The 27,869-nt window shown below is 48.7% G+C and overlaps 3 protein-coding genes and 2 long non-coding RNA genes across 5 annotated transcripts; 4 read left to right on the forward strand and 1 right to left on the reverse strand.

Annotated features, from left to right (window-relative positions):
- Positions 1-363: 363 nt before the first annotated feature.
- On the reverse strand, positions 364-3,224 carry LOC107281837 (uncharacterized). Its single transcript, XR_010734799.1, has 3 exons — positions 2,782-3,224; positions 1,553-1,644; positions 364-612 (listed from the first exon to the last, which is right to left on the reverse strand). It is a non-coding gene; the product is annotated as an uncharacterized lncRNA (long non-coding RNA).
- A 3,140-nt stretch (positions 3,225-6,364) lies between these two features.
- LOC4345732 (E3 ubiquitin-protein ligase RSL1) lies at positions 6,365-7,733 on the forward strand. Its single transcript, XM_015794146.3, has 2 exons — positions 6,365-7,255; positions 7,377-7,733. The coding sequence occupies exons 1-2, from the start codon at positions 6,381-6,383 to the stop codon at positions 7,447-7,449; spliced, it is 948 nt and encodes a 315-aa protein (XP_015649632.1). The 5' UTR covers positions 6,365-6,380; the 3' UTR covers positions 7,450-7,733.
- Positions 7,734-9,354: 1,621 nt separating this feature from the next.
- On the forward strand, positions 9,355-10,994 carry LOC4345733 (E3 ubiquitin-protein ligase RSL1-like). The gene is made up of 2 exons (XM_026027332.2): positions 9,355-10,067; positions 10,621-10,994. The coding sequence occupies exons 1-2, from the start codon at positions 9,418-9,420 to the stop codon at positions 10,688-10,690; spliced, it is 720 nt and encodes a 239-aa protein (XP_025883117.1). The 5' UTR covers positions 9,355-9,417; the 3' UTR covers positions 10,691-10,994.
- A 2,063-nt stretch (positions 10,995-13,057) lies between these two features.
- Positions 13,058-15,894, forward strand: LOC4345734 (subtilisin-like protease SBT1.5). The gene is made up of 2 exons (XM_015793391.3): positions 13,058-15,625; positions 15,839-15,894. The coding sequence occupies exon 1, from the start codon at positions 13,197-13,199 to the stop codon at positions 15,585-15,587; it is 2,391 nt and encodes a 796-aa protein (XP_015648877.1). The 5' UTR covers positions 13,058-13,196; the 3' UTR covers positions 15,588-15,625; positions 15,839-15,894.
- Positions 15,895-21,241: 5,347 nt separating this feature from the next.
- On the forward strand, positions 21,242-21,962 carry LOC136351282 (uncharacterized). The gene is made up of 2 exons (XR_010734250.1): positions 21,242-21,370; positions 21,506-21,962. It is a non-coding gene; the product is annotated as an uncharacterized lncRNA (long non-coding RNA).
- The last annotated feature ends 5,907 nt before the right edge of the window (positions 21,963-27,869 follow it).

Consider the following 27,869-nt stretch of genomic DNA (forward strand, 5'->3'; position numbering starts at 1 on the left):
AATCAATTCAAAATTAAGTTTGAAAATTCAAATTTTAACTTTGGTTTTGGCTTATTAGGGGACCAATGAGCCTCTTACGTTTTTCTTTTCTTTTGACCACCGCTATTTGTTTTCCTTCCAAAGTATCATTATTTATTTCACATTTTATATTATATCTTCCTTAGTTTTTCCTAATTTTTATTTTGCAAATTTTCAGACTGTGTAATGTTTATTATAGTCTAGTGGTATTGTTAACTCATTTGAAGGATCTAGATATTCCTAGTTTAGTTTATTGATAATGAGCTTAGATGTCGGGTCCCAAAACTAATGATTCGGAAACCGACATGTTTAGACTGTATCAAGCCCTGGATCAGTAGATTGATATAGGTTCAACGATCTGGATCTTCATTGCATACATTTGATCAAGGTTTTAAAGGAGATTCCTTTACATAAAATAATAGGGTATTTACAAACTTGTGGCTAACTATTACAGCAGAAGCTATACGATGACATAACTCTAGTGTTTTGCTATAGAGTTAAACCATCTATCTAATCTATACTTGAGAACTAAGTTAAAATGAGATTAACTTATATGATTGAACTTCCAGCTTCGGCAAGAACTCCAAAATGACTCTGAAAAAGGGGTTGAAGCGAGGGTGAGTACAACGTACTCAGCAAGCTATTATATTAACCAACAATGAATGCATGAAATGGTAACTTCTGTGTAGAACTAGGTTTACTTGCAGAAAGCAGAGAATATTGAAGGAAAGTCTATAATGTTTTAAATGCAACAGTATTTAATAAAGTTTGAAATTATGTTCTAACCAAGATGCCATTGTGAGCCCCAATGCCCGATAACCGCGAGCACGGCTATTCGAATAGTTTTAATAATATTCATACTGCAGTAGATGTACGCTTTACCCGCAATCCATGACGTGCCAAACACATTAGCCTTGTCATGTCAAAGCTTTTCGGTTACTAACATCAGTGGTACCTGTTCCATGAACCCTAGTCCCCATGCGCTCTGAACGTAACGTTATCAGCAGCGAGAGGAGTTCTGGTGTTCCCGGGGTTTTTAGAGAGAACTGGTTGAGAGACCCCCGTCATCTCAATCAGGTTTTCATAATACACACACAGCTCGCGAGATAATCAAGATATTTACCTGCGCCTCGGTAAATATCACAATCGCCCTGCTCGGCGTAAGTTTGCCTCCTGCGCGAGGACTTAAGAAGAACCACTATACAGAGGTACCACTTTTGCTAGATAACTTAATCAGCTAGGTCTATGCCCATACGAGAATTGCGGTCGTACTCGTATGTTCTTCACATGTACTTGGCAATCTTATGTCGGTTGGAACAGTACTAGCCACCCGGAAATCAACCATTTCTACCGTACTGTTCCAATCTAAGTTCATTATATTTTATGCAGTCTAACTAGGCAGGGCTAAGCAAAAGCTAGCATATCTGGTTTGCTATGTTCAGGTTATGCATTTGAAATCATGTATGACTAATGCATAGAATAGAGATATAGAATATAGGGCATTTATGCTCAAAGGAGAGGAATAATAACTTGCCTTGCTCTAACGCAAATAAATCCGAGATAGGCAACCTGATTATCCGATCCTTGAAATACCACAGGTTGCCATTCAAAATATAACAGACTCTACTGTAGAAGAGGAAGATCCAAATTCAATAAAAGCCATAGAATAACAAGAAAACGACAAACGGTTAAGAGGGCTAGGGTTTAGTGTATAACCTATCTTTTCTATAGGGTATAGGGATTATTGGCTAATATTTTATGTGCAGGTTCTAAAGGGTTGGAGGCTAAGGTGGATAAGAGATTAAGCAACTAGGGTCGCTTATATTTCATGCATGGGCTTCTGTGGTTTGGAGGATAGGAAATATACTGGATAAATGATGTGGTTAAGTAGGCATGTGGCTGGTATAGGTCAAGGTCAGGCTTTGATAGAACAGTGGCTAGAGTTTAGTTGTTCTCGAGTCGATGCTGAAATAGTATAGCATATCGGCTCGTAATTCTTGCATAGGCTATGGGTAGTTGGAGGGTAAATGGTTGAGATTATAGCTGGCGGGGAGTCTGGCTAATAAGCTGACTAAGGTTTCAATTGTCTAAGCCGATATCGAGGTAGGATAAATATCGGCTAGGGTTTGGGTGTTCGCTAGTCGTCGCTAAAGCATGACGACTATGTTTGGTATCTTCTCTAGCCAGTGTCAACAGACAATATAATGGCTAGAGGGATGGGAGGTTTGTGCAGGTTTAGTGGGGCAGAAGTGTTACTCCGACAACCGTGAGTGGCGGCGGAGCGGCTAGGATCACACATGGCCCGAGAGCTAACTGTGCGGCGTGCTGTGGAGGTCGATGGAATAGTGAAGCTCCGACCGCTATAGGCATCGAGGCGTGGGGTGCTAGGAGCAGCACTTCGACCTTAGGTTTGGTTTTGCCGGGCTTTACAACCAACGGTTCGACGTCGGGGCCAGTAGACCACACGAACGTCCCCATGGAAGGCGTAAAGTTCCAACCGGCGGCTTTTTAGTGGCTAATGGGTATTTTTGGGTAAAAGAAAATATTTGAAAAAGGCAAATATAAATTCAAATGATATTTGAATAAATTCAAATAAAATTATAAAATAACAAATTAGGCATCAAAATGAAGCATTTGAATTTATATGAATTTAGGTCCAGGTTTCACTGAGATCGGATCTACGGTTTAGGAGATATGGGCTTCTAAAGATTGGGATTTGAATTAAATAAAGAAAATATGAAAGGTTACTATTCATGGGCCTACCTGTCAGTGCCTATTCCCTTTTCTCTTCTTTCTCTTCTTCTCGTCTTCTTCTTCCTCCCGCTTCACAGAGAGCCGAGAGAAGGGAGAAGAGAGGGAGAAAGGGGCGCTGGTGCTCCGGTGGTCGATAGGCTGCGACGTCGGCGGCAAAACATGTTCCCGAGCGACGCGCATCCGGGGAGGGTGGTAGCTAGCTAGGTGGAGAGGGAGATGGCCGGAACAGCGACGGCAGGAGCTCAACTCCGGCGATAAGAGAAGGTGGTGGTGGCGGTTTATCTCAAGGTGGAGGGAGAGGGGAAAGGGGAAAAATGGAATCACCTCGTCGAGGCGAAGCCAATGGCGCGAGGATTTGGTTAGTGGAGCTCTGGTGAGGGAGATCGGGCGGTGGCGGCAATAGCCGGTTATGGCTGGGAGAGAGAAGGGAAAGAGCTTTTAGCTCGATGTGTGGGGGAGAAAGGATGGGCTCGCCGGTATTTATAGGCTTCAAAGGTCGGTTCGCAGAGGAGGAGGGCGACGAAGGCACGGCTGCAGCGACGTGAAGGAAAGAATGACGACACCGGTTCTTTCCTCCCATTGGACGTTGGAGTCGGTTCGGCTTGCAGATGTCGTCAGCGAGGTGAGGTGGTGGCTGACGTAAGATTGGGCGGCAGAGGAGGAAGGCAAGGCACGGCGTCGGTGGAGTGGGGACGAAGAGAACGGCGCCGGCTTGATTCCTTAGCGGCGAGGTTTGCGGCGGCGTGCGCCGTGCACGGCACGCGCACTGAGAGGAGGAGGGAGGCGGCTGGGTTGTGGGTTGAATTGGGCCGGCTCGGCTTAGCTGGGCCGGCAGCCCAAGAGGAAGGAGGAAAATAGAAAGAAAAAGGATTGGGCCAAAAGGAAGAAAGAACGGAGTTTCGGCCCGATGACAAAAAGGAAGAAATCTAATTTGTATACTTGATTTGGATAACTAGGTTTTGCGAAGAATTTGAATTCGGAGAGAATTCACAAAGGAGATTTCCTAATTTATTTGAGTGCAATATTTAGAGGTGGAATTTGAGGGAATTTATTTGGAAGCACTCAAATAGGAAGGGAAATTAATAGTATTCCTCAAAATATTTTTGGGGATGTGGTACGAAAATAGGTGGAGGCAAAAGAATACGATTTGAACCCTAAAATATATGGCATGGGTTTCAAGGAATTGTTTGAGGCTAAAAGGAAATTTAGGTGACAAGGATATAATTTATTTTCTTAGCACAAGAGCAATTATTCACAATATTTGTAATAATATTATTCTTGTGCCGAGAAGGAAATCAAGCCACGGGAATTAAATTAGCGGCTAGATCAAAAGGAAGAATTTAGATATTTGGCGATAAATAAGAATATGTTTGGAATCAAAGGATAGGTTTAAAATCAAAGGATGGGTCGACAATTAAATCCAATTGGAATCGTTTGGTTTAGGTTCTAGGACAATAGTGGAGAATTTCTTGGACCATAATTCATAAAAAATAGAAAGGGGTTTTCAAACTAAATTTGAATAAAAGAATTTTTGTCAAAAGAAGGTTTTAAACCAAATCAAGAAATACCTCAATTTAACCAAATATATATTTTAAAATAAAAAACACAAAAGAGATTAAATACCGCATAAGGATTCTGTGCAAGTTAGTTTTAGGAGGTCCCTCTAATTATATTGTCCTAAGTTTAAGAAGTTATTAAGAACATAAGAATCGGCATGATGCAGGATTGGAAAATGACACATTTTCAAGATGTTACATTAGAACTCCAGAGAGACTGCAAGCTGCAAGAAAGCTCGAGCGATGTGGCATCTCTTTCTTTGTTACATGTGTATTTATTTATTTATTTTTCGCATATGACTCCATAATCTATTTTAAAAGCTAGTTCTGCCAATTGCACCAACTTTAGAAGTATTGAATATTGATTGATTAAAAACATTTTCTACCCCTAACTCGAACGACAATAATATTTGAAGCTAGAGAGATGGTACTAGTTAAAAAAGTTTGGAGTTTGAATTAAACAAACATGGCCAACATGAAGATGAAGACAATGACACTAGCATTCTCATTAGCCAAACCAGCGTTAAGTCCTTAAGTATATGTCGATTTCCATAAGGAATGACACACAAATTCAATGAACAAAAATAAAATTACCTAATGTGGTATAAAAAAATCAATAGATGCTCCAAGCCAGCGATAGCAGTCCACCCTGTCTTAAAAAATGAGTTGAAAGCAAAATTGGAAGAGAGAAAGAGCTGTAGCCGGCGACTAAATTAGCGCCAACTCCTCACGAGTTACAAGATAGTCAGGGCCGGTCCTGGGTTTTTGGGCCCCAGGACGAAAACTTATATTGAGGCCCTTATATATCTATATAAACTAATACATATATTTATATAATCTTATAAACACAACATTTAATATTCGATTTGATAAAATATTATCTATATATAACATTTTAAAACTTCAAAGAGAAATAACATAATCATAAACACTTACTAGTTGGCACTTTCAAAATTTTGGCTCATTGATGCATTAGCATTACTTGTGAAAAATTCTGTCAATAGTTCCTCGTTGTGTTTCAATGAAATCATCCGAACGCTTTTTCCGTTTCCTTTTTTCGCTACCGGATGCATATTTTCTCGACCACATGATTAATGTTGTGCTGAAAAAATAATCATCATGTGCTGGTGATTTTTTATTTATGAAGAGGAGAAAAAGATGGGGAAATTTAACAGATGAAATTTACCTCGAACGAGGGACACGACCCGACGAGCGTGGTGAGCCGCGACTGCGAGCGCCGAGCAGCAGAAGCAGGCGAGTAGCAGGCGCCTGGCGCGGTGGCGCCGATCGGCCGATGAGGCGATGAGCAACACTGCAACAGGAGTTGAGGAGCAACAGACGCCTGCCCGTGGCCACCGGGTGATTGGCATGAATCTGAATGGCTGAATCCTGATGGCCTCTAGCCCTAGACGACAACGTAGACACCCAGAGATCGAGGCGACGCGCGACGGGAGGAGTCAGATCGCTTCTCCTCCTTTGCTCCTCAGGCCTGGCGATGGATGTCCCATGGGCCATGGCCCATCACCCATGGGGGCCCTACAATTTGGGAGCCACAGGCGGCCGCACGGGCTGACCCTAGGGTCGGCCCTGAAGATAGTGCAAAGCTTAAGTAATTGGCTCACGAATAGCTGAGCAGTACTTGCTCTATACAAATGAAAAAGATACAATGTGATAAATAAAATGAAAAATAATATTTAGAAAATTATGCACTGCAGCTTATTATTGTACTCTAACCATGGCTCTACATGATATGGAAATTTTTGGAGCCATCCACTGGCTATACTATTGATCTCGCTCTTAGCGCCATTTTCCAACCATGGCGCCCTAAAGCCAACAAACTTTCCACCACACTTAAAAGCGATATTTCGGGAATATGCATATGTAAACCACCAACAGTCACCCACTCACCTGTTAATCCGCCCACATTCTCATCCCAGATACCCAAACGCCGCTGCCGTAGTTAATCCACTCACCCACTCCTCAGACTGTTGAGTGCCTCCTATTTAATCTCCGCGCGAAGACGTGCGAGAGAAACCGCCGCGAAACGAGGCAATGGCGTCGGGGTCTTCCAGTTCCAACGACGCCGCCGCCGACCTCACCGTCCTCGTCGACGACTTCTACTTCTCCGTCCTCTCCCACGGCCGCAACGACGACGACGACTCCGCCGATGGAGACGACGGCGAGCTCTTCCCGATATCCGACGAGAAGTACGCCTCCGAGCTGCAGCTCCAGGAGGTGATCATGTCGTCCTCCGTGGCGGCCACCACGGCGCGCTCCTCGTCGGCGCCGGTTATCTTCATAGGTGAGTGCTCCTCCTCCCACGCCGCGTCGTCGTCGTCTCGGTTGACCTCGATCCCCGCCGCCGCCGCGACGACGCTCGTCTTCTGCAAGATCTGCATGGACGCCGTGCCGCCGTCCGCCGCGCACCGCGCGAGCCGCGGGTGCGACCACGCCTTCTGCGCGGCGTGCCTCGCGGGCTACGTCGGCGCCAAGATCCAGGAGAGGATCGCCGACGTCCGGTGCCCCGAGGAGCGGTGCCGCGGCGCGCTCGACCCGGAGCTCTGCCAGGGGATCCTCCCGCGGGAGGTGTTCGACCGGTGGGGCGCGGCGCTGTGCGAGGCCATGGTGCTCGCCGCCCCGAGGGCGTACTGCCCGTTCAAGGACTGCTCGGCGATGATGCTGGACGACGCCGGCGAGGCCGTCACCGAGTCGGAGTGCCCGAGCTGCCGGCGCCTCTTCTGCGCGCAGTGCGCCGTGCCGTGGCACGCCGGCGTCGACTGCGCGGCGTACAAGAAGCTCGGCAAGGGGGACAGGGGCAAGGAGGACCTGCTGGTGGTGGAGATGGCCAAGGGGAAGAAGTGGAAGAGGTGCCCCAAGTGCAAGTACTTCGTGGAGAAGTCCCAAGGTTGCCTGCACATCACCTGCAGGTGCTGCATCATTTTATCGTTCAGATGTCTTTTCTTCCATATCTTGAATTTTCTTTGCAGGAGTATATATGTTGTATCAAATTGTTTTTGAGATGATCATGATCATCACAACATTTTGCAGGTGTGGCTTCGAGTTCTGCTATGGATGTGGAGGGCAGTGGGGCGTTACTCATGCGAGTTGCAGCACTGCATGAGAATTCCAGTTTAATTTTGGCTGGGCTGATCTGATTGAATTTTTCTGTGTTCTCAGTGAGACCCTAGTAGCATCAATTATCATATTTAGGAGACCGATGGTCATCAGTAGCATGAATTATATGTCATTCTCTCACCGAATTAAGTTTCGGTTATCAAAAGTATGAACTTGGAGCTAATTTCTAAATCTAAATTCGCTACACATGGCACACAGCTACCGCGATAATATTCGCTTGAATACCACATTCAAATTATTTGCAATCTATATATTGTCTGTTAAACGTTCGACCTTGCTTCATTTGACCATTTTAGATCTGTGAGTGATTAAAAGTGCTTCCAATGTGTATACACTCGGGTGTTCAATAATTCTTCTGGTAAATGATGTACCCGTTAACATAAGTTAGTCCAATCTTCCGGAGATGTGTATAGGGGTAGTGTGTGCGTTTATAGCGATGGGTATATGCGTGTTATAATCGTCTGCGTTTGTAACGTGTTTCCTAAAAAAATATGTACTAGCTGGCTAGCTGCCATTCTGGCCCGTTCTAGCCTCCTTGTTTTGTTAATTAGACAGAATTGAGAGTATGTAGCACCACAGAAAAAAGGGTTAGTTATCGAATTGTTTCCATCTCTTCAATGTTAGCACTTGTAAACTTGTGGATCTTGTCCATTTATTTGATCCCTCAAATCCGATGCATGAGGCCTTCTTTGAAATGGACGAATCTCAAAGTTTTTCTTTTGAGCAATTTAACTACATCCAATGATTTTTCTTTTAACATAAAAACTGCGTGTTATGGTGCCATAAAAAGGTTGCATCCGGTTTTATGGCTAATAGTTCCATCAATATTCCTCCAATTGTTAATGGACTGACTGCTGTAAATTTTTTCAGTCCCAATCAGAACGCAAGATAGGAAAAAACACCAGAATTGAAATGGTTACTTTCATATAAATTGAGTCAGCCTAAAATTATACTATTTTACCTAGGCTGAGTTTTTTTTCCCAACTTTCCTAACTCATCTACATTTTTCAAACTGCTAAATGATTTTTTTTAAAAAAAATTATATACGAAAGTTGCTTTAAAAATTCATATTTATCAAAATTTTAATTTTTTAGCTAATAGTTAATTAATGATGCATTAGAAGCCTTAGTAGATTGGTGCCAAAACAGTGCATTTGGCGCATATTACAACTGTAACAATATTTAGGCACCACAAGTCCCAAACAAATTACTAGCTGATTCTTAAAACGAAAAATAATTCTGGCCCATTCCATCTCAAAACTATTGTTGCAAATGTGCAATGATCAATATTGGCACGATGACTGTGTTTATTTCCTTTCAAACTTCTAATTTTTCCGTCACATCAAATGTTTGGATATATGCATGGAGCATTAAATGTGGAAAAAAAATCAATTGCGCAGTTTGCATGTAAATTGCGAGACGAATCTTTTAAGCCTAATTACGCCATGATTTAGCAATGTGGTGCTACAATAAATATTTGCTAATGACGATTAATTAAGTTTAATAGATTCGTCTCGCAGTTTACAGGCAGAATCTGTAATTTGTTTTATTATTATTCTACGTTTAATACTTTAAATGTGTGTTCGTATATGTCAAAAGAATTTCGCCAAAACACAGGCCATCTTTTTTTTAGAGCAATATTGGGACATCTTGGGGGAACGTGGAGCAAACCGCACGAACACGTCCCGGGAAACTGAAACGGTAGGCCGGCTCCTCAACTCCCACTAAACCCAACCCAACGGAAAAAAAATACCAACAGAACCCACCAAATCCCCACGTTCCTAGGGTTAAAGTTAAACAGATGGATTTGGTCGGTTTTTACCAAGCGAAGATAAAGCGGTTCATTTATGTTAAATCTATCCACTACCCCAACTACATCGATCGATCACCGCATTTTCAGCAGCGAGAAAGCTTTCCCATCTTTCCCGGCAAAGCTGGCGCCGCGCACGCGAGCCATGGCGATGGCGGAAGCGGCCGAGGGACAGCGGCCGCGGCAGCGGCAGCGTCGGCAGCCGCAGCCGCAGCGGCAGCAGCATCCAAGCTGCGGCATCTGCATGGAGCCCATGCCGCCCTCCGAGGCGCACCGCGGCGGCGGCGGCGGCTGCGCGCACGCCTTCTGCCGCGCGTGCCTCGCGGGCCACGTCCGCGCCAAGGTCGAGTCCGGCGGCGGCGCGGGCGCCGTGCGTTGCCCCGACCCGTCGTGCGGCGGCGCGCTCGACCCGGAGCTGTGCCGCGGCGCGCTCCCGGGGGACGTGTTCGAGCGGTGGTGCGCGGCGCTCTGCGAGGCCATGTTCGCCGGCGCGCGGCGGACGTACTGCCCGTACCCTGGCTGCTCCGAGATGATGGTCGCCGACGCCGACGACGAGGGGTGCGCGGGCGTGACGCAGTCGGAGTGCCAGGCGTGCAGGCGGCTGTTCTGCGCGCGGTGCGGCGTGCCGTGGCACGCCGGCGTGAGCTGCGCCGAGTTCGGGCGGCTCGGCGAGGGGGAGCGCGGGCGGGAGGACCTGCTGCTGGTGCAGGCCGCGCGGAACGGCGGGTGGAAGCGCTGCCCGCGCTGCAGGTTCTACGTCGAGAAGTCCCACGGCTGCCTCCACATCACATGCAGGTGCGCCATCTGTGATCCGAGGCTCTGTCGCTGGTGATCTTCTTCTATACTGCCCCGTTCTTTTACGATGAAGATAAAGATTTTAACTCGGTTTCTGTTAACACGTTTTTCAAACTCCGAGAAAAACACACGAAACAGCACGTTTTATGTGTGAACTTTATATATGAAAGTTATCTTTAAAGTATCAAATATGTATTATTTTAAGTTTGTAATAATTAAAACTTAATTAATCATACGTTAATATCTTTTTTTATGCCCGTATTTAATCTGAATCTTTATAAGATTAGAACGTAGGCTACTATCTAAACTAAAGATCCATTTGTTACCACGGATATTATAAGAGATAAAGAAATAAGTATAGATGGTACGTAACAAAAGTATTAACGTGTGGAAAGTATAGAAACTTATATGTCAACCTAGAGATATCATTGCTAATTAACATCACTTAAAGATATATGCTTTAGGGCAGTAGAGTTACATTGATGATTTATTTGTGATTAATCACTTAAAGATAATGTATCTATGTCTGGATTCACCAATAATGCCATGCCAGGTGCGGCTTTGAATTCTGCTATGGATGTGGGAGACAGTGGCAGCTGATACATGACGGCTGCTCTGGGTAACGATGCCCTGGTGGTGATAATACTCCTCGATGATAGTCAAGCAGAAGTCGATTTAATTACAAGCGAACATGCACTGATCTCTCGCTCGAATGACATATGCCACTTAATGTTTTTTTTTAATGTTTGTTTCGTTGATCTTTTCTGATCACTTGGACTCAACAGTGAACACAGGTTTTCCTACTGCCTTTATTTTTTATGGGAATTTCCGTGATGAATCCATTTGTATGGGAGTCTAGAAATTTCCTTGGTGGAACAATTGTGTCGAAGTCTTACTCTTCCTCTTAGATGCACCAACTTTTGCCCATTTTTTGGGAGTTGATTAAACTGATTCTTATGAAGTATGAACGTCATGCAAAATTCAGGCTGAAGATGAAAAACGCGTCCTCCAAACGAGGAGAAAGTTGATGTTTTGCCACCCTATCCGGTGCGCTTGGATAAGATACAACCCTCTACATTGCAACTAATAAATGTCACCCATTTTGTTGTAACCTCTAGGATTTTCCTCTGTTTTGGGATTAAGCGAATTTTAATTTCTCTTTGCTCTCTAGTTCGTCACTTTACCATAATATCCCATCCGGATCTGATACCTCACTAGTATCAACTGATATTTGTTGATATAAGATTTGATATTTTATTGATATTTGTTGATATAAGATATGATATTTGTTGATATAAGATCTGATACTATATCGATAGCAACTGATGTACCTATTGATAACCAATCAATACCAGGTTGATATCCTCTCTTCCCCCTCGATATCTTATCTGGTGACGATGACTTGCACCTCAACGACGCCTCTCTCCTCTTTGGCGAAGGCGGCATGCTCCCCGTCGGCGTGGAACCCTTCTCCGGTAAAGACCCCTCCCTTCCCCCACCCCTCTCTCTCTGGAGACGAGCTCCCTAATGACACGACGAGCTCCCTAATGACACAACAAGCTGGAGAAGTGCCAAATCACCTTGCCGTGCAACATGATTCGGTGGCACAGCAAGGCGATTTGGCACTTCTCCAACGAGCTCCCCCTTTGCAACAACGCTTGTCATGCAACTAGGCAATGCATCGAGGTGGACATGTCTCTTCTTCGGTGATGTGCTCCCCGACATAGCGGCGAGGCAAGGCGGAGGAGGCCTTCTCCAACCAACTTGCCACTGCTAGGCCTTGGTACACCGTCTTACTTTCACATCTCTCTTCACCAACATCGATTGTGTTGGTCCCCCTTCACTCTTGATGGCGAACTATAGGTGCGACATGCTCTTCCTCCTTGCACGACGGTTCTCCCCAACAATAAGCAACAAGCTAGAGTTTGATGGCTTTTATCAGTGCTTGTAAGAAGACAATTTTGTCTGGTACATTTATGAATTATGTGCCGAAGCGAGGAAGGACTCCAAAAGAGGGAGAGTGCCATCGGTGGTTGGAGGAACTGTATCGGGAAGGGGGGCTCCTGATCCCTAGCAGCGGCGGCAGCAACCAGCTTCTTGCTCAAGCGACGAGAAAAGGTAAGGAGAGAACGATGCGAGATTTGATAAACAGAAGGGCGATCGATCCATTATGTATTCAAGGGGCACAAGCACAATGGTATTTTTTTGGCTTGCTAATCTTTGTAGAAAATAATAAAAGAAATTAAAGTTGGGTTAATCCGTTCAAAGTGGTAATCATCTTATCATAGTCTATTTATCTATTTATTAGAGTGCAAATCGTTGATTTACATCTTCTACCAAATGAGGCACTGAATAGCAATGGATCTATCAAGATTGGTTAGGGCCGGCCGGCTGTTCCGTTTTCAACATTTAGCAATCCTACCTGACTCTGATTTGGGTCCACCTAGGGTGCTATAGGGCTACTCATATCTCGCCCAATTTAGCACGAACTAATCAGCTACCTTGATTTGGGCACGTTGGGTTGGGCCGAATTGGCCTAGACAACGTTCCCCTTACCTGGCTCGGCACAGACTCATCTGGTCAGGTACTCAGGTCGTCCACATATGCTCCTCTCCCAGAAACATTCCCCCGAAACAGTAGTGTAGCTAGCCAGGACAAGCTGCAACAACAACAACAACACCACCACTCACGCGGTCGATTTCGAGTTGGCAACGCACGCACGGAAGGGCCGAGACGGTGAAACGCCACGGGTTTTACACGCCAAATCTACCCCGTTTTTTTCGCCCGTCTCCCCGTCAGGTTTCCGCCCGTGACGAGCAGCAGCAGCAGCTAGTAGCACACCGAGCGCACAAGCGTACGTATACGTGCGTACACGGACTGACGAACACATGGGAACAAGCGGTTAATCCAAGGTCCAAACACACGCTCTGGCCCACTACGCCTCGGCCCATCCACCCCCACCCCCATATCCGTCCCCCTGCCACCGGCCACCGCCACGGCCACGGCCACGCCGCATCTCCCCCTCCCCCTCCACCACCACCCCACCCCGTGTCCAGCTTTGTGCTTTCCCCTCCTCCTCCTCCCCCATCTCCACTGATCTCCTCACCTCTCCGGATCCGGCATTCCGCCATGGCGTCGTCGGCGTCCCGCACTCTCCTGCTGCTGGTGGTGGTGGTGGTTGTGGCCGCTGCCGTTGGAGGAGTGTTGGGTGGGGGAGGGGAGGAGAGGACGTTCATCGTGCGGGTGGATGCGGACGCGAAGCCCTCGGCGTTCCCGACGCACGCGCACTGGTACGAGGCGGCGGTGATGGCAGCGGAGGGTGGTGGTGGTGGAGGGGAGTGGCGGGAGGGGGGCCCGCTGATCCACACCTACTCCGCCGCCTTCCACGGCTTCTCCGCGCGGATGTCGCCGGCTGCGGCGGCGGCGCTGGCGGAGGCTCCCGGGGTGGCGGCGGTGGTGCCGGAGCGGGTCCGGCAGCTCGCCACCACCCGCTCGCCGCGGTTCCTTGGGCTGCTGTCGTCCCCGCCGTCGGCGCTCCTCGCGGACTCGGATTTTGGTTCCGACCTCGTCATCGCCATCATCGACACCGGCATCTCCCCCACCCACCGCAGCTTCCACGACCGTGGGCTTGGTCCGGTGCCGTCCAAGTGGCGCGGGGTGTGCTCGTCGGGGCCTGGGTTCCCGCCCAACTCCTGCAATCGCAAGCTCGTCGGCGCGCGGTTCTTCTCCGCCGGGTATGAGGCCACCTCCGGCCGCATGAACGAGACGGCGGAGGTCAGGTCGCCGCTCGACACCGATGGGCACGGGACCCACACGGCCTCCATCGCCGCCGGCCGCTACGTGTTCCCGGCGTCCACCCTCGGCTACGCCCGGGGCGTGGCTGCCGGGATGGCGCCCAAGGCACGCCTCGCCGCGTACAAGGTGTGCTGGGTGGGCGGCTGCTTCGACTCCGACATCCTTGCGGCTTTCGATGCCGCCGTCGCCGACGGCGTCGATGTCGTGTCCCTCAGCGTCGGTGGCGTCGTCGTGCCGTACTACCTTGACGCCATTGCCATTGGGGCATTCGGGGCGACGGAGGCTGGGATTGTTGTTTCGGCTTCGGCCGGCAATGGCGGCCCTGGTGGGCTCACTGTGACCAATGTGGCTCCCTGGATGGCCACCGTTGGCGCTGGGTCCATGGACCGCGCCTTCCCGGCCAACGTGCAGCTCGGCAATGGTCAAGTGCTCGACGGTGTCAGCGTGTACGGCGGGCCAGCGCTCCAATCCGGCAAGATGTATGAGCTTGTATATGCTGGAGCAAGCAGCGGCGCTGCCTCGTCTGCGGCTGACGGCTACTCGGCGTCCATGTGCCTCGACGGCTCGCTCGACCCCGCCGCGGTGCGGGGCAAGATCGTGGTGTGCGACCGCGGCGTGAACTCGCGCGCCGCCAAGGGCGACGTGGTTCACCGCGCGGGCGGCATCGGGATGGTGCTCGCCAACGGGGTGTTCGACGGGGAGGGCCTCGTCGCCGACTGCCACGTTCTGCCAGCCACAGCCGTCGGCGCGGCCGCTGGCGACAAGCTCCGTAAGTACATTGGGTCGTCGACGCGGCAGGCGCCGGCCACCGGCACCATCTTGTTCGAAGGCACCCACCTCGGCGTGCATCCGGCGCCTGTGGTGGCCGCGTTCTCCGCGCGTGGCCCCAATCCCCAATCCCCGGAAATACTCAAGCCAGACCTGATTGCCCCCGGCCTAAACATCCTCGCCGCATGGCCCAGCGGCGTCGGGCCGGCCGGCATCCCCTCCGACGGCCGCCGCACGGAATTCAACATCCTCTCGGGCACGTCCATGGCTTGCCCGCACATCTCCGGCCTCGCCGCATTGCTCAAGGCGGCGCATCCTACCTGGAGCCCCGCGGCGATCAAGTCAGCGCTCATGACCACCGCCTACATCAAGGACAACAGCAACGGCACCATGGTGGACGAGTCCACGGGCGTCGTGGCCGACGTGTTCGACTTCGGCGCAGGGCACGTTGACCCGATGCGCGCCATGGACCCTGGTCTCGTCTACGACATCACCCCCGTGGACTACGTCAACTTCCTCTGCAACCTGAACTACACCGAGCAGAACATCCGGGCGATCACGCGGCGCCCCGCGGACTGCCGCGGCGCGCGGCGCGCGGGGCACGCCGGGAACCTCAACTACCCGTCCATGTCCGCCACGTTCGCCGCGGACGGCACCAGGGCGACGATGAAGACCCACTTCATCCGGACGGTGACCAACGTCGGCGGCGGGCGCGCGGTGTACCGCGCGACGGTGAGGTCGCCCGAGGGGTGCGCGGTGACCGTGCAGCCGCGGCAGCTGGCGTTCCGGCGCGACGGGCAGAAGCTGAGCTTCACGGTGCGGGTGGAGGCCGCGGCGCCAGCCAAGAAGATGGAGCCCGGGAGCTCGCAGGTGAGGAGCGGCGCGGTGACGTGGAGCGACGGGAGGCACGCCGTGAACACCCCGGTCGTCGTGACAGTGCAAGCGCCGCTGCAGTAAAGACGACAAATCCGACGCGATCATCTCAGTGTTGTTCAGTGAGTGAGACATTGCTCCTTGGACCATAATTGCATTAGTATCTAGTAGTGTTAGTATTATTATTATTATACATATGTATAAGCTTAAGCTATACTGGGACTCTAGCTCAGGGTTCTGTAATCTTCTTCTTCTACCTCCCTTTCAGTCTCCTCATCTTGATCATCTCTTCTTTTCTTCTCTGAAGCATATGCCATTATTATGTGGTTTTGCAGTGGTGCTACTACTACCACCACAGTACCACTACAATGTGAGGGTTTTCAAGAGGTTTTATGATGTGTGTAAAGAGGCAAGGAATTAATCCAATCATCTGTGCTATCAACACCCATGGTCCTCACCTGAGCTCACATGGACGTGTGAGACTCGATTGAGAGATTTGGCCCAACGTGTACTTGCTAGTGTACCACCTGGATCAAGCTTAACTGCCTTCAATTCAACCTACCTCATCCTCCTCCTCCTGCCTCTTGAATTTTTTGGGAGGAGATGGAGGGAAAGCCAAAGGCGGCTGCCTGCCGCTGCTGCTGGGAGGAGGAGCATCAGCAAAGCAAGGCAAAAAATCATCATCATCATACGCGGCGTGGCTTTTCCGAAAGGGGCCTTGCACTGTGAGAGCAATTACGTGGCATCAATGGCAGCGAAAGGGGGTGGCAAAAGCTGGTGCGGTCCGGAGACCAAAAATGAAGCTTGTGCCTGGGCGGAACATGCTGCAAGTTATTGCTGCAATGCCGTGCTCGGGACAAGGATTTACTTACAGAAGCCGTCCCTTGACGGTGCTAGTGGCCATACAGAGACTTTTGTGTGTAAGGGTGGTGTGGTTTACCTGTGCTGGTGGGTGGGTGACTGTTTTGTGTTCCCCCATGATGCTAAACAACTGATGATAATAACCGCTTTTAGTAGTACTGCTGCTGGATATTGTATCGAATAATGTTTGTTGAGTTGTTGACTTGATTTGACCACATGTAAGTAGTGCTACGTACTCCCTCCGTCCATAATACGAGGGATTCCCTCCGTCCCATAATATAAGAGATTTTGAGTGTACTCCCTCCGCCCCATAATATAAAGGATTTTAAGTTTTTCTTGTACTGTTTAACCACTCGTCTTATTAAAAATTTTTTGAAATTATTATTTATTTATTTTGAATTACTTTATTATCTAAAGCATTTAAGCACAACTTTTCGTTTTTATATTTGCATAATTTTTTTAATAAAATAAGTGGTCAAACAATATAAACAAAAATTTAAAATCACTTATATTATAGGACAGAGGGAGTACAGACCATGGCTAGTGGATTAATGTACTATAGTACTCTACTACTAGGAGATTGTGACCAGGGAGGCGATTTTTTTTTAATTTTCTTTTACTGTTGGGATCACACGCACTTGTGGAGCTGTCGTGAGTGGAACACAGAACTACAGAAGAAATAGTGCACCGAGATCTTTTTTTTTTTACTACCAGAAATTTATTTCAACTAGAAACATAGAACATGTTCGATCATACAGGTTTCCGATCTGAAGAGGTTTTTCAGAGAGCTTCCTTTGCACCGTGCAAGTGTAACCACGCGGCATTTTCTTGTTGGTTCGTTTTATTCCATCCGGCCAGCTCTACTAAACACAAACACAAGTGCTTATCAAAGCACAGGCATGTGTTAGCTATGCCCGTGATGCTCACGGCTCACGGCTCTACCATGTTCACTTAATTCTACCATCTGCTACACGCAGTTACATGCAAATGCAATGCGAGACAAGACTTGTAATTCTTGCATTGAGCCTCATGAGTACACACTATTGAAACTAACCCCACTCGTAACACATGGATGCACGCGTTACCAACTAACTCAGGGAGGTAACAAGACTTTGAACATGCACGTAAACTTGCACGCGAATATGTATGCACGGTTACATCATTAGTACATGATAGTGATACTCAAAAGTCAAAACGTGCACTCGGCAGATATATCAACATGTAGCTATATATTGCAAAGACAGTAACTGTGGCTTCTATCTTTCAAAAAGAAAAGGAAAGAAAAGAAAAGAAAAGAAAAAGAAATGCGGCATGCGAATCTCTAATAGTCAGCACTCCTAATGGAAAAACAACTGCTCTGACTAACTTGTTTCTAGGCTTACGTCTTCTTTGTACTTTAACCTTTTTCCTCACTGTCATCGCCGGATATCGAAATTCAATAGGCCAAATTTAGGGGAAAATAAGCAATCACAAACGTGGTGAAAACTTGAAAACTACCGTTGGATCGAGAAATGAACATCCGAGATTCGTTCACGTCATCATGAGTAAAAATTTTACTCCCAACAAAATTTTTTACTCATGAGTAAATCTGCGAGTGAAATTTTTAATCGTGATGATGTGGAAGAATTTCGGACGTCTATTTTTCGATTCAACGGTAGTTTTCAAGTTTCCATCACATATACAGCTTCCACCATATATTTTCTCCAAATTCAGGGGGAATAAGTCCACATTGACTCCCTTAAAAGTGACCCGAATCTAATCCGTGACCCTCAACCGCAAAATGGATAGGACGACTCTTCGAACTATTGAAACTAGTGCAATTTGACTCCCTCAGCGGTTTTGTAGGGCGGTTTTACTGATGTGGCGTTGACGTGGCAATGTTGACCTAGTCTTCATCTCATGTGGCGCTTCTGTGGCATTTGAATTAAAAAATATACGTGGACCCATCTGTCATTCATAAAAAAAAATATATTGTGGGACCCACTGACATGCGGGACCCACGTGTCATCCCCTCTCTCTCCCCTTCACCGGTCTGCAGGGGCGGGACTTGACGGGCGGCGACAGCAGGCAGGCGATAGTAGGGAGGCGGCGGCGGCGAGCAACCAATAGTAGCGCGGCGGCGGTCGAGGGACTAGTCGGCGGCGGGCCAGAGCGGCAACGGTCGTTGCGAGGTCCCTGCCTTTCCCCACACATGGATCTCGCCGAAGCCGAGGTGACGCAGATGTTTCCCTCCATCTCGCCGATCTCCTAGAACGGTCGGGCCTCCACCTCGGGCGACGCGGGGAACTCGTGGGGGTAGCCTTTCTCCGAGTAGTATTAGAGGTCGAAGCCGATGGAGGTGTGCCAGAAGGCGCGGCCGCGGTCGCCGAGGAGGAGGACTCGACCTGCTCGACGATTGAGATCCCGGAAGAGACGCTCCACTCCCATGTCCTAGAGGAGGAGGAATCCATGAAGCCCCCGTCCTCGGCCTCGGCAGTGCTCGCCGCCGACCGGCTCCAGATCGACGCCGCCGACGCATCTCCCCGCCGACCGCCCAGCCGTCGCTCGTCCTTGGGCAGGCCGCTTCCTCCCACGGCGACGGCGAGCTGCGATCAGGGAGCGGGGTAGGGAGCAGCGCGAGGGACGTCGCTGCCCGCCGCAGCCTTCGCTTCGTCGCCCGAACGCGGACGGCTCAGCCATCGCTCCTCGGGGCGCGCTGCCGCCGATCTGCATGGGACACCTCTGGGAGATCGGCGAGATGGAGGGCAAGAGAGAAAGAGAAGAGAAAGGGGGAGAGAAAGAGAGAAGGGAGAGGGAGGAGGAAGAAGAGAAAGAGGATGACGTGTGGATCCTATATGTCAGTGGGGCCGTGGCCTATATGTCAGTGGGGCCTATATGTGGGTCCTATATTTTTGTAATTTTAATGCCACGTAAGCGCCACGTGGGATAAAGATTAGGTCAATATCACCACGTCAGCACCATATCAGCAAAACCACCCTCCAAAACCGCTGAGGGAGTTAAATTGCACCGGTTTCAATAGTTCGAGGAGTCATCTTATCCGGTTTTGCTGTTGATCAGGGTCATGTATTAGATTAGGGTCACTTTTAAGACAGTTAAAGTGGACTTATTCCAATTCAGGGCAAGAGCGGGACCGATTGCTGATTTGCTGTCTCATAGATCGACACAATCTAGGGGCCCATTATGCTAGCCCTGAAAAGGTTTCGTGAGGACATGCTTAAGTGCAGCCCAATTGTCTCTGGACAGCCATGGCTCCGCGACTTAAAGTGCAGCCCTAGTGAAGTGATCAGGGCGGAAGGTCTACGTGCAGGGGAATAAGTTCACTTTAGGTCCCTAAATTAGACACCGAGTTTGAAATTCAAATATAACGGGTGCCTCAACTTACAGAACCAGTATGCCCAAAATTCCAAGCAATATAGTGCTTGATTTTAACTAACGTGGTGAGTGAGACCTATATGGAGCCCCATATGTCAGGCCTATTTCTCTTTCTCTATTATCCCTAGTGAGAGTGGATTTTAAACTCTTGAGAGTCGAGAGAACGTCCCCACGTTGCTTGCATGCTATTTAAATAGTTATGAACTTTTTTAAAAAAATAATAAGAAGACTATGAATACACGTTTTCTAGCTGTAATTTAATTTGATTTTTCGTTGCGACTGTTGAACTTGAATGTTTGTAGAGTGATATATCACATATTAATAAACATTCTCAGTTTTTTTAATTTTTCTTAACTATTTAAGTGACACGTAAATAACGAGGGATTGTTTCTCCTCTCTGTATCTTCCATACCCCATCTCTCATATCTCTCTCCCTCGCCGCCCCCTTCTCATCGGCCCCCTGCCACAGTCGTAGCCGGTCGGAAGCAGGCCCCTCGTGGCCCCCGCGTGACAGCTGCCCAGCACTCGTAGCCGTGTTCCTCCCTTTGCAGGGAAGGCATCTTCTTGCCGGCCCACACTACTGGAGAAATCATCTTTGGTCGATCGGCCAAATTTCACAATAGTCCCGGTTTTATTAAAAACCGAGACTAAAAAACATCTTTAGTCCCGGTTGGTCACACCAACCGGGAAAAAAGATCGGCATACGTGGAGATCGAGGCATGCGTGCGGATCGGATCGAGATAGCTATCTCCTCCCTCCTCCCGGTTCTATCTCCTCCTCCTCTCCTTTAACTCCTCTCCTCCTCTCCTCACTTACCATATCTGTTCCTCTCCTTCTCATTCTCCTCCCCTCTCCTCCCCACTTCTCTGCACACCCCTCCTCCCCACTTCTATGCACGCGGCGGCCGGCTGCACGGAGGGCGGCGCCCGGTGGCCGGCGGAAGGCGGCAACCTGCGTGGCGGCGTGGCCGTGCGGCAGGTGGCGGCCTGCGCGGGCGGCGGGCGGCGAGGCGGCGGCCGGATTTTTTTTTTTTTTGAGAATTTGTGATTTGGATCTGAGATGTATTTGATTTGTGTGTAATATGAATATGTGATGTATTTGTGATGAATTTTGTAGAACTTGTGATGTAATTTTTTAAAGATTTTGTGATGTATTTGGAGATGATCTATTTGAGGATTTGGAGGTGATAATCGATTTGGGATTTTACGATTTGGGGATGGGGGATGGAGTGAAATCAATATATTAAAAACAATGAAGAAAAGAAGAAAAATAAAAGAGCAACCGAACCTAGCCCGGCTCCATTTCACTAACCGGGACTAAAGATAGATTTTTACTCCCAATTATTTCACACGGGAAACAGGGGTTATCCACCGGGAGTAAAAAACATTTTGCTAAATTGGAGTAACAACAAACAAAGAAGCGAGCTTCTTGCTGCTGCTAGCTAACCCCGTATCCTACCGGCGCTGCAGCCATCGAGACGACCGGTTGTCGCCGTCCAAACCCAACAGACAAGCGCTCCCTTTCTCATTCATTGATTCATTTGTCAATTAATTAGTGCGCATGCGCGAAGATGAACGATCGGCTGCTGCTAAGCTTGGTACGTAATTCTGCGCGCGGCGTGTCCGTATGATCAGGTGAGAGATTCATTCAATTTATTTTCAGAGATCGATCCGACAATCCATCAGTTCCCAATATACTGCAGGATTTTTATTTTGCAATTTGCATGCCATGAGGCACGCATGAGCTTACTATACCTATCTTATACGCAGCCTGAGGCCATGCCGACGCCTTCGGAGTCGATGTAGCCACTGGGGAATCGGGGATGCCTGAGCCAGCCTCGCCTTCGCGGCCATCGGCGCGAGCTGTGTTGGCACAGGAGTGGGTCGACGCGGCGATGGAGGTAGGCCGCATTCGAGGTCGACCTCGTTGATCTCACGAGGGTAGGAGCAGCTGGCAGCCACCGCAGCGCTCCTTCCCCTCCAGCTGCTAGCCACGCCTACCACGCTGGCTCCCCGCCGGCCATCGTCGCAAGAAGGTGAGGACTGAAGAATAGAGGAAGAGAGGTGCAGGGCCTCATCTTTCCGCTTATACTTATCCTTATCTGCCAAAATTTAAATTTGCAACCTTAAATTTGAAACGGATTTTAAGGTTTTTTTATCGAAGTTTATTTTTCAGCCTTTTCTTTTGGATCGATAAGAACACATATATAAAAGTTTTATTTGCAAATTACTTTTCGTTTGTAAATATGCCGATAGCTCCTCAAGAGAGGATAGGAACTTGGGAAGAACTAGTAGCTGACTCATCTTACCACATCAATTAAAATAGTGCATAATACTACCAAGAACCTTAGGTAATCGGTTTTGTAAATTAAGAGACTGTTATATCTGATATTTCGGTTTAGAGATGAATCTTATACTGGGCGATAATTTTAGGGACCTAAAGAGAACTATTTAATGTGCAGGCTAGACCGCCATAGTAGTTGGGTCGTGACAGAGTTGCGACTTACGTGCGGGTCATAAACTTTGGGCCAGAAGCGGAGATGCGACTTAGGAGGAAAAAGTACACCGAAGGTCCCTCAACTTGTCATCGTGATACGAAAACGTCCTATAACCGTAAAACCAGATATGTGGGGTCTCTTAACTATACAAAACCGGTCACCCGAGGTCCTTTGGTGGTTTTGACTCCGGTTTGGTCTACGTGGCGGCTGAGTCAGCGTGGGACCCACGTGAGCCCCACATGTCAGGTCTCCACGTCACCCTCTCTTTCCCCTCTTCTCTCCCTTCCTCCTCTCTCTCTCTCTCCCTTCCTCCTCCTCTCTCTCTCTCTCTTTCCCCTCTCTCGCACGCACGTGGAACGCCGGGAACCTTCTGCCGCGCCACCCACAGGAACAACGGGAGGGCGAGCGGCGGCGGGCGAGTGCTGAGGACCTCGGCGACGAGCTCGGGAGCCACGCGGTGGAGCTTGGAGAGGTCCGCGACGATGGGCGGGCCCCAACGCTGGTGGCGGCGGAACGCGTCGAGGAGGAACCGCGCGAGCAGGGAAAGGCGGCGGGCGGCCGCGGTGGCGGAAGGCGAAGGCGGGGAGGAGGAGGAGGGGGGAAGGCCGCAACGGCCTCGGTTGGGAGGAGTCGGCGAAGACGCCGCCTCGGTTGGGAGGAGGCGGCGGTGGCGCGGTGGCCGTCACCCCCAACGGGTCTCTCATTGCCTCGCTCTCCCACCCGTCTTGCCTCCATCCACTCCTGCTCCACCTCTCCGCGCCGCCTCCACACGCGCTCCGCCTCTAGATCGACGAGGACTACTCGTCCAACACGCCGCCGCTTCCAAGTTCCCAACGTGGCGACGAGGCGGTGCGTCCGGCCGCTGACAAGGGAAAAGCACAGTGGCGGCGCTCGGCTCCTCGCTGTCGCCTCCCGCTCGGCTCCTCACTGGCCACCACAGCCGCAGCCGTCGCCGGCCGTCGTCGCGGCGCCGCCCTCCTCCTCTCCCGCCTCGCCCCGCTGAGCTCCGGGCCGGCCACCGCCCTTCACCGCCGGAGTTGCGATCACCGTTGCCTCGCTGGCTCGCCGCGCCTCGCAAGGGAGGAAGAGAGAGACAAGAAAAGAGGGGAAACAGAAAAGATGAAGTGTCATACTGACATGTGGGGCCCACGTGGGCCCACGCTGACTCAGCTGCCACGTAAGACAAAACTAGGGTCAAAACTGCCGAGGGACCTATTTTGACCGGTTTTGTATAGTTAAGGGACCCTATATATCTGGTTTTGTGGTTGGAGGACGATTTTGTATTCGGATGACAAGTTGAGGGACCTTCGGTGTACTTTTTCCAACTTAGGAGAACGTAGTTTACGTGCGTGCGGTGTTTGTTGGGCCAGATATGTGCTGCGACATCCGTATGGGCCATCATCAATTTCATCACTGCATGGGCCAGTGGGCTGAGCTTAGATGCGACATCGCAAGTCGCCTGTCGGGCCGTAACTTCCATGCACGAATGCATCGAGCTCAGCTGTGGCCTGGAAATCTGAATTGATCGAATTTGATCATCTCACTACTCCCTCCATCCTCTAATATAAGAGATTTTCACATTTTACTTGCACTGTTTTACCATTCGTCTTATTTAAAATATTTTAAAATTATTATTTATTTTTTACTTACTTTATTATTCAAAGTCTTTTAAGCACAACTTTTCGTCTTTTATATTTGCACAATTTTTTTTTAAGTAAGACGAGTGATCAAATAGTGTAAGTAAAATGTTAAAATCCCTTATATTAGGGATGGATGGAGTAGTACAGTAGGTTTCATGGCGTGTGCATTCGTTTTACGCATGACATGCCTTGATGCGGAATGTGATGTGTGTCTGTACTGCAGAGTGTAGTTCTTTTTGGGCCCTGTTTAGTTTTCAAAAAGTTTTTCTCAAAAACATCACATCGAATTTTTGGACACTTCCATAAAACATTAAATATAGATAAAAATAAAAACTAATTGCATAGTTAGAGAGGAAATTGCGAGACGAATCTTTTGAGTCTAATTAGTTCATGATTAGCCATAAGTGTTACAGTAACCCACATGCGCTAATGACGAATTAATTAGGCTCAAAAGATTCGTCTCGCGGTTTCTAGGCAAGTTATGAAATTAGTTTTTTCATTCGTGTCTGAAAACTCCTTCCGATATCCGGTCAAACGTCCGATGTGACACTCAACAATTTTCATTTCGCGAACTAAACGGGGCCTTGGTGCGGGGTGCAGACTGCAGTGTGTAGTTTAGAGAAGGTTTGCTTTGCCCTCCTGGACTCTCCTATCCACGCACATCATCATCATTCATCATGCGCGAACCGGAACAACGAGAGGGTGAAAAAACGTGCGGAGCCCATGCCACGGGAGCACTAGTGCGATGCAGCTCATCGTCTACGGCGGCGGAGCGGAAATACTTGGACCCTGGAGATCAAAACGCCGGAGATTCCTGCGTGCGCTGCGCTCGCCGGATTACACGAGCCACAATTCTATCGTTCGCGGTGACTGACACACCTGCTCACATGCTTGTCCCGTCAAGCCTTACTTTAAACTTGAACATTACTATAGTATTTCAAAAGAATGCTACTCCTATTTATAACCACGTTTCAAAAGTTAAAAAAAAATCGCTATAGTATTATTGTATTTGTGCTCCTCGAAATTTGAAAAAAACGAGATGACAATGGTGCATGTCTAAATATCTGGCTATTTAATTTGTAGATGTATGCGCAGCCTTCCTGTGCTTGGCCGCTTGGGCCCTGTCGGTTTGCTCACCAGCTTTGGTCCACTCCACCCATCGTGCCTGGCAGCGTTTATGCGTAGTAGTACGTGCGCACACAGTTTTGTGACACGAGACTGCGTGCGCAGATGTCTGGGAGGCGAATTACAACATGTGTGTGCACATAACGTAGGGGCTGGTGATTGGTAAATGCTGACGACGCAAAATAAATGACCCGAACCACATTCTAGACAATCAAGTGGGGGGTATAGGGTGTACGCACTGGTGGAGAAGTGCTTTTTAGTCCCGGTTCGTAACCCCCTGTAGTCCCGGTATCCGGGACTAAAGATCGATCTTTAGTCCCGGTTGATGACACCAACCGGGACTAAAGATAGTCCCGGTTGGTGTCATCAACCGGGACTAAAGAGAGGGTAGCGGCAGTCCATCAGCTAGTCCTTTTTTCTTTTTTATTTTCTCCCGAATCGAGTGGTATGCATATCATCAAATCAAACCCCAAATCCACATCACAACTCCACAGCACGATTAACAGATTCACCACAAATTCATTCACAATATCCATTCACATATTCATTCACAACATCACAAATATATTCACAATATTGATTCAAAGGTTCATTGACAACATCGAGTCACATACTCATTCACAACATCACAGATTCATTCACAATATCGATTCATAAATTCATTCACAGATCAAAACATCCAAACCACAAATTAAAAAAAATCAAAAAAAAAATCGACTCACCGGCCGGCCTCCCATCCCGCCGCCAGCTGGCCACCCATCTCGCCACTTCCCCTCCGGCCGGATCTGGGGGAGGGGAGGGCGAGGCCGCCGGCGACCGGCCTCCATTCCGCCGGCCCGCGCCGGGCCGCCGCCGGCCGTCCTCCATCCCGCCGCTTCCCCTCTGGCCGGATCTGGAGGAGGGGAGGGCGAGGCTGCCGGCGACCGGCCTCCATCCCGCCGGCTCACGCCGGGCCGCCGCCGCCCGTCCTCCATCCCGCTGGCCCGCGCCCGGCCGCAATCCCGCCGCCGCCGGCCGGCCGCCGCCAGCCCCAGCCCGCGCCTGGCCGCCGCCAGCCCGCGCCCGGTCGCCTCCATCCCGCCACCGCCGCCCGGCCGCCGCCAGCCCGCGCCCATCCCCCATCCCGCCGCCGTCGGCTGCCTCTGCAAGAGGAAGAGGGGGAGGGGAGGAGGAGAGGGGGTGAGAGAAAAGGAAGGGGAGAGGATGAAGATAAGGAAGGAGAAGAAAAAGAGATAAGGATGGAAGATAGAGAGAGAGAGGGGCTACGCATGCGCTTGTGCGTGGGCTGGTGCGTACGCTTTATTCCCGGTTGATATTATCAACCGGGAGTAAAGATCCCTGGGATCTTTACTCCCGGTTGATATCAACCGGGAGTAAAGATCCCTGGGATCTTTAGTCCCGGTTGGTGTTACCAACCGGGACTAAAGATATCGGGGGGCCTGACAAGGCCTGACAGATTTAGAACCGGGACTAAAGATCATTTTTAGTCCCGGTTGGTAACACCAACCGAGACTAAAGATCAAATATGCCCACTGTAGCCACCAACCGGGACTAAAGATCATCTTTAGTCCCGGTTTTTAGTGGAACCGAGACTATTGTGGATTTCGGGCGACCGACCAAAGATAGTTTCTCCACCAGTGACGTACACGTAGTATTCCCTTCGTTTTAAAATATAAGAACTTAAATTAAAATCAAATGAGACGTTTTCTATTACAGTTTGTTAAGATACGTTGTACTAGAAAAACGAAATATCTCCTTTAATTCTATATTATTATATTTTGGGATGAAAGAAAAACTATTTTTCATGAATATAACATATTTTAATGCTACATATGTCTATATCTCATCCATCCAATTTTATATATTTTACAGTACAACGAAGAAAGTAACGGAAGTAAAGACTGTAGGATCCCATGCATGCGTCCACTCACGAAATGGTTGCTATAGCTACCACTAGTAGTACGTATTCAGACAGCAACTCTAGCAGGCGGTGAGGACCGTGCATCGGTGCATGCATTCGTGCATCTCCAAGGGGAGCAACTTGCACGTATCATAACTCTATCGATATCAATATACTCCTACACCTAGTATCGTGCGTACGAACTATATACTAGCTAGGTGTATATATGAAGTGAAGCACATGCGATCTAGTACTATCTATCTATATATGCGATTCTCGCGCGCGCTACAATTTCACTAGAGTATTTTACTCCATGTATATACGCACAAGTTTTTGATGCTTTAGTTAATTTTCGGACAACTCTCTCTCTTCTCGCTCGGTATGATCTCGACACCGACGAACCGACACACACATGCGCACATATAGCTAAGCACTTACTCCGGAGTACGTGTTGGAATTAAGAAATCAAACAAGAAGAAACGGTGGATTAATTACTAGGAGCACGCTCTCCTATTTGATACTCCCTCTATCCTAAAATATAAGCATTTTTAGCTATAAATCTGGACAACTGTATATTCAGATTCATAGCTAAAAGTTGTTACATTTTGGGATAGAGGTAGTACACTCCTAGTTCTATAGTACTTTCTCTGTAAAAAAATCTCTATTTTATCAAATCATTATTATAGAATCTTAAATATGTATCGACCTTAAGATGCCAATTTTTTAGTTGATAACTAGTAGTCTGGTATATAGTTATATAGGTATCAGTTATTAAATCGGTACCTATACTATTATGGCTATGTTTAGATCCAAACTTTGGATCCAAACTTTCAACTTTTTCTATCACATCAACTTGTCATACACACACAACTTTTCAGCCACATCGTACCAATTTCAACCCAAACTTTCAACTTTGGAAGGAACTAAAACAGCCTATGCATTGGTACTCTTAAATTAATTCCGGCTGAGAA

This window comes from Oryza sativa, chromosome 8, assembly GCF_034140825.1.
Source record: "Oryza sativa Japonica Group chromosome 8, ASM3414082v1".
Lineage (NCBI taxonomy): Eukaryota > Viridiplantae > Streptophyta > Magnoliopsida > Poales > Poaceae > Oryza > Oryza sativa.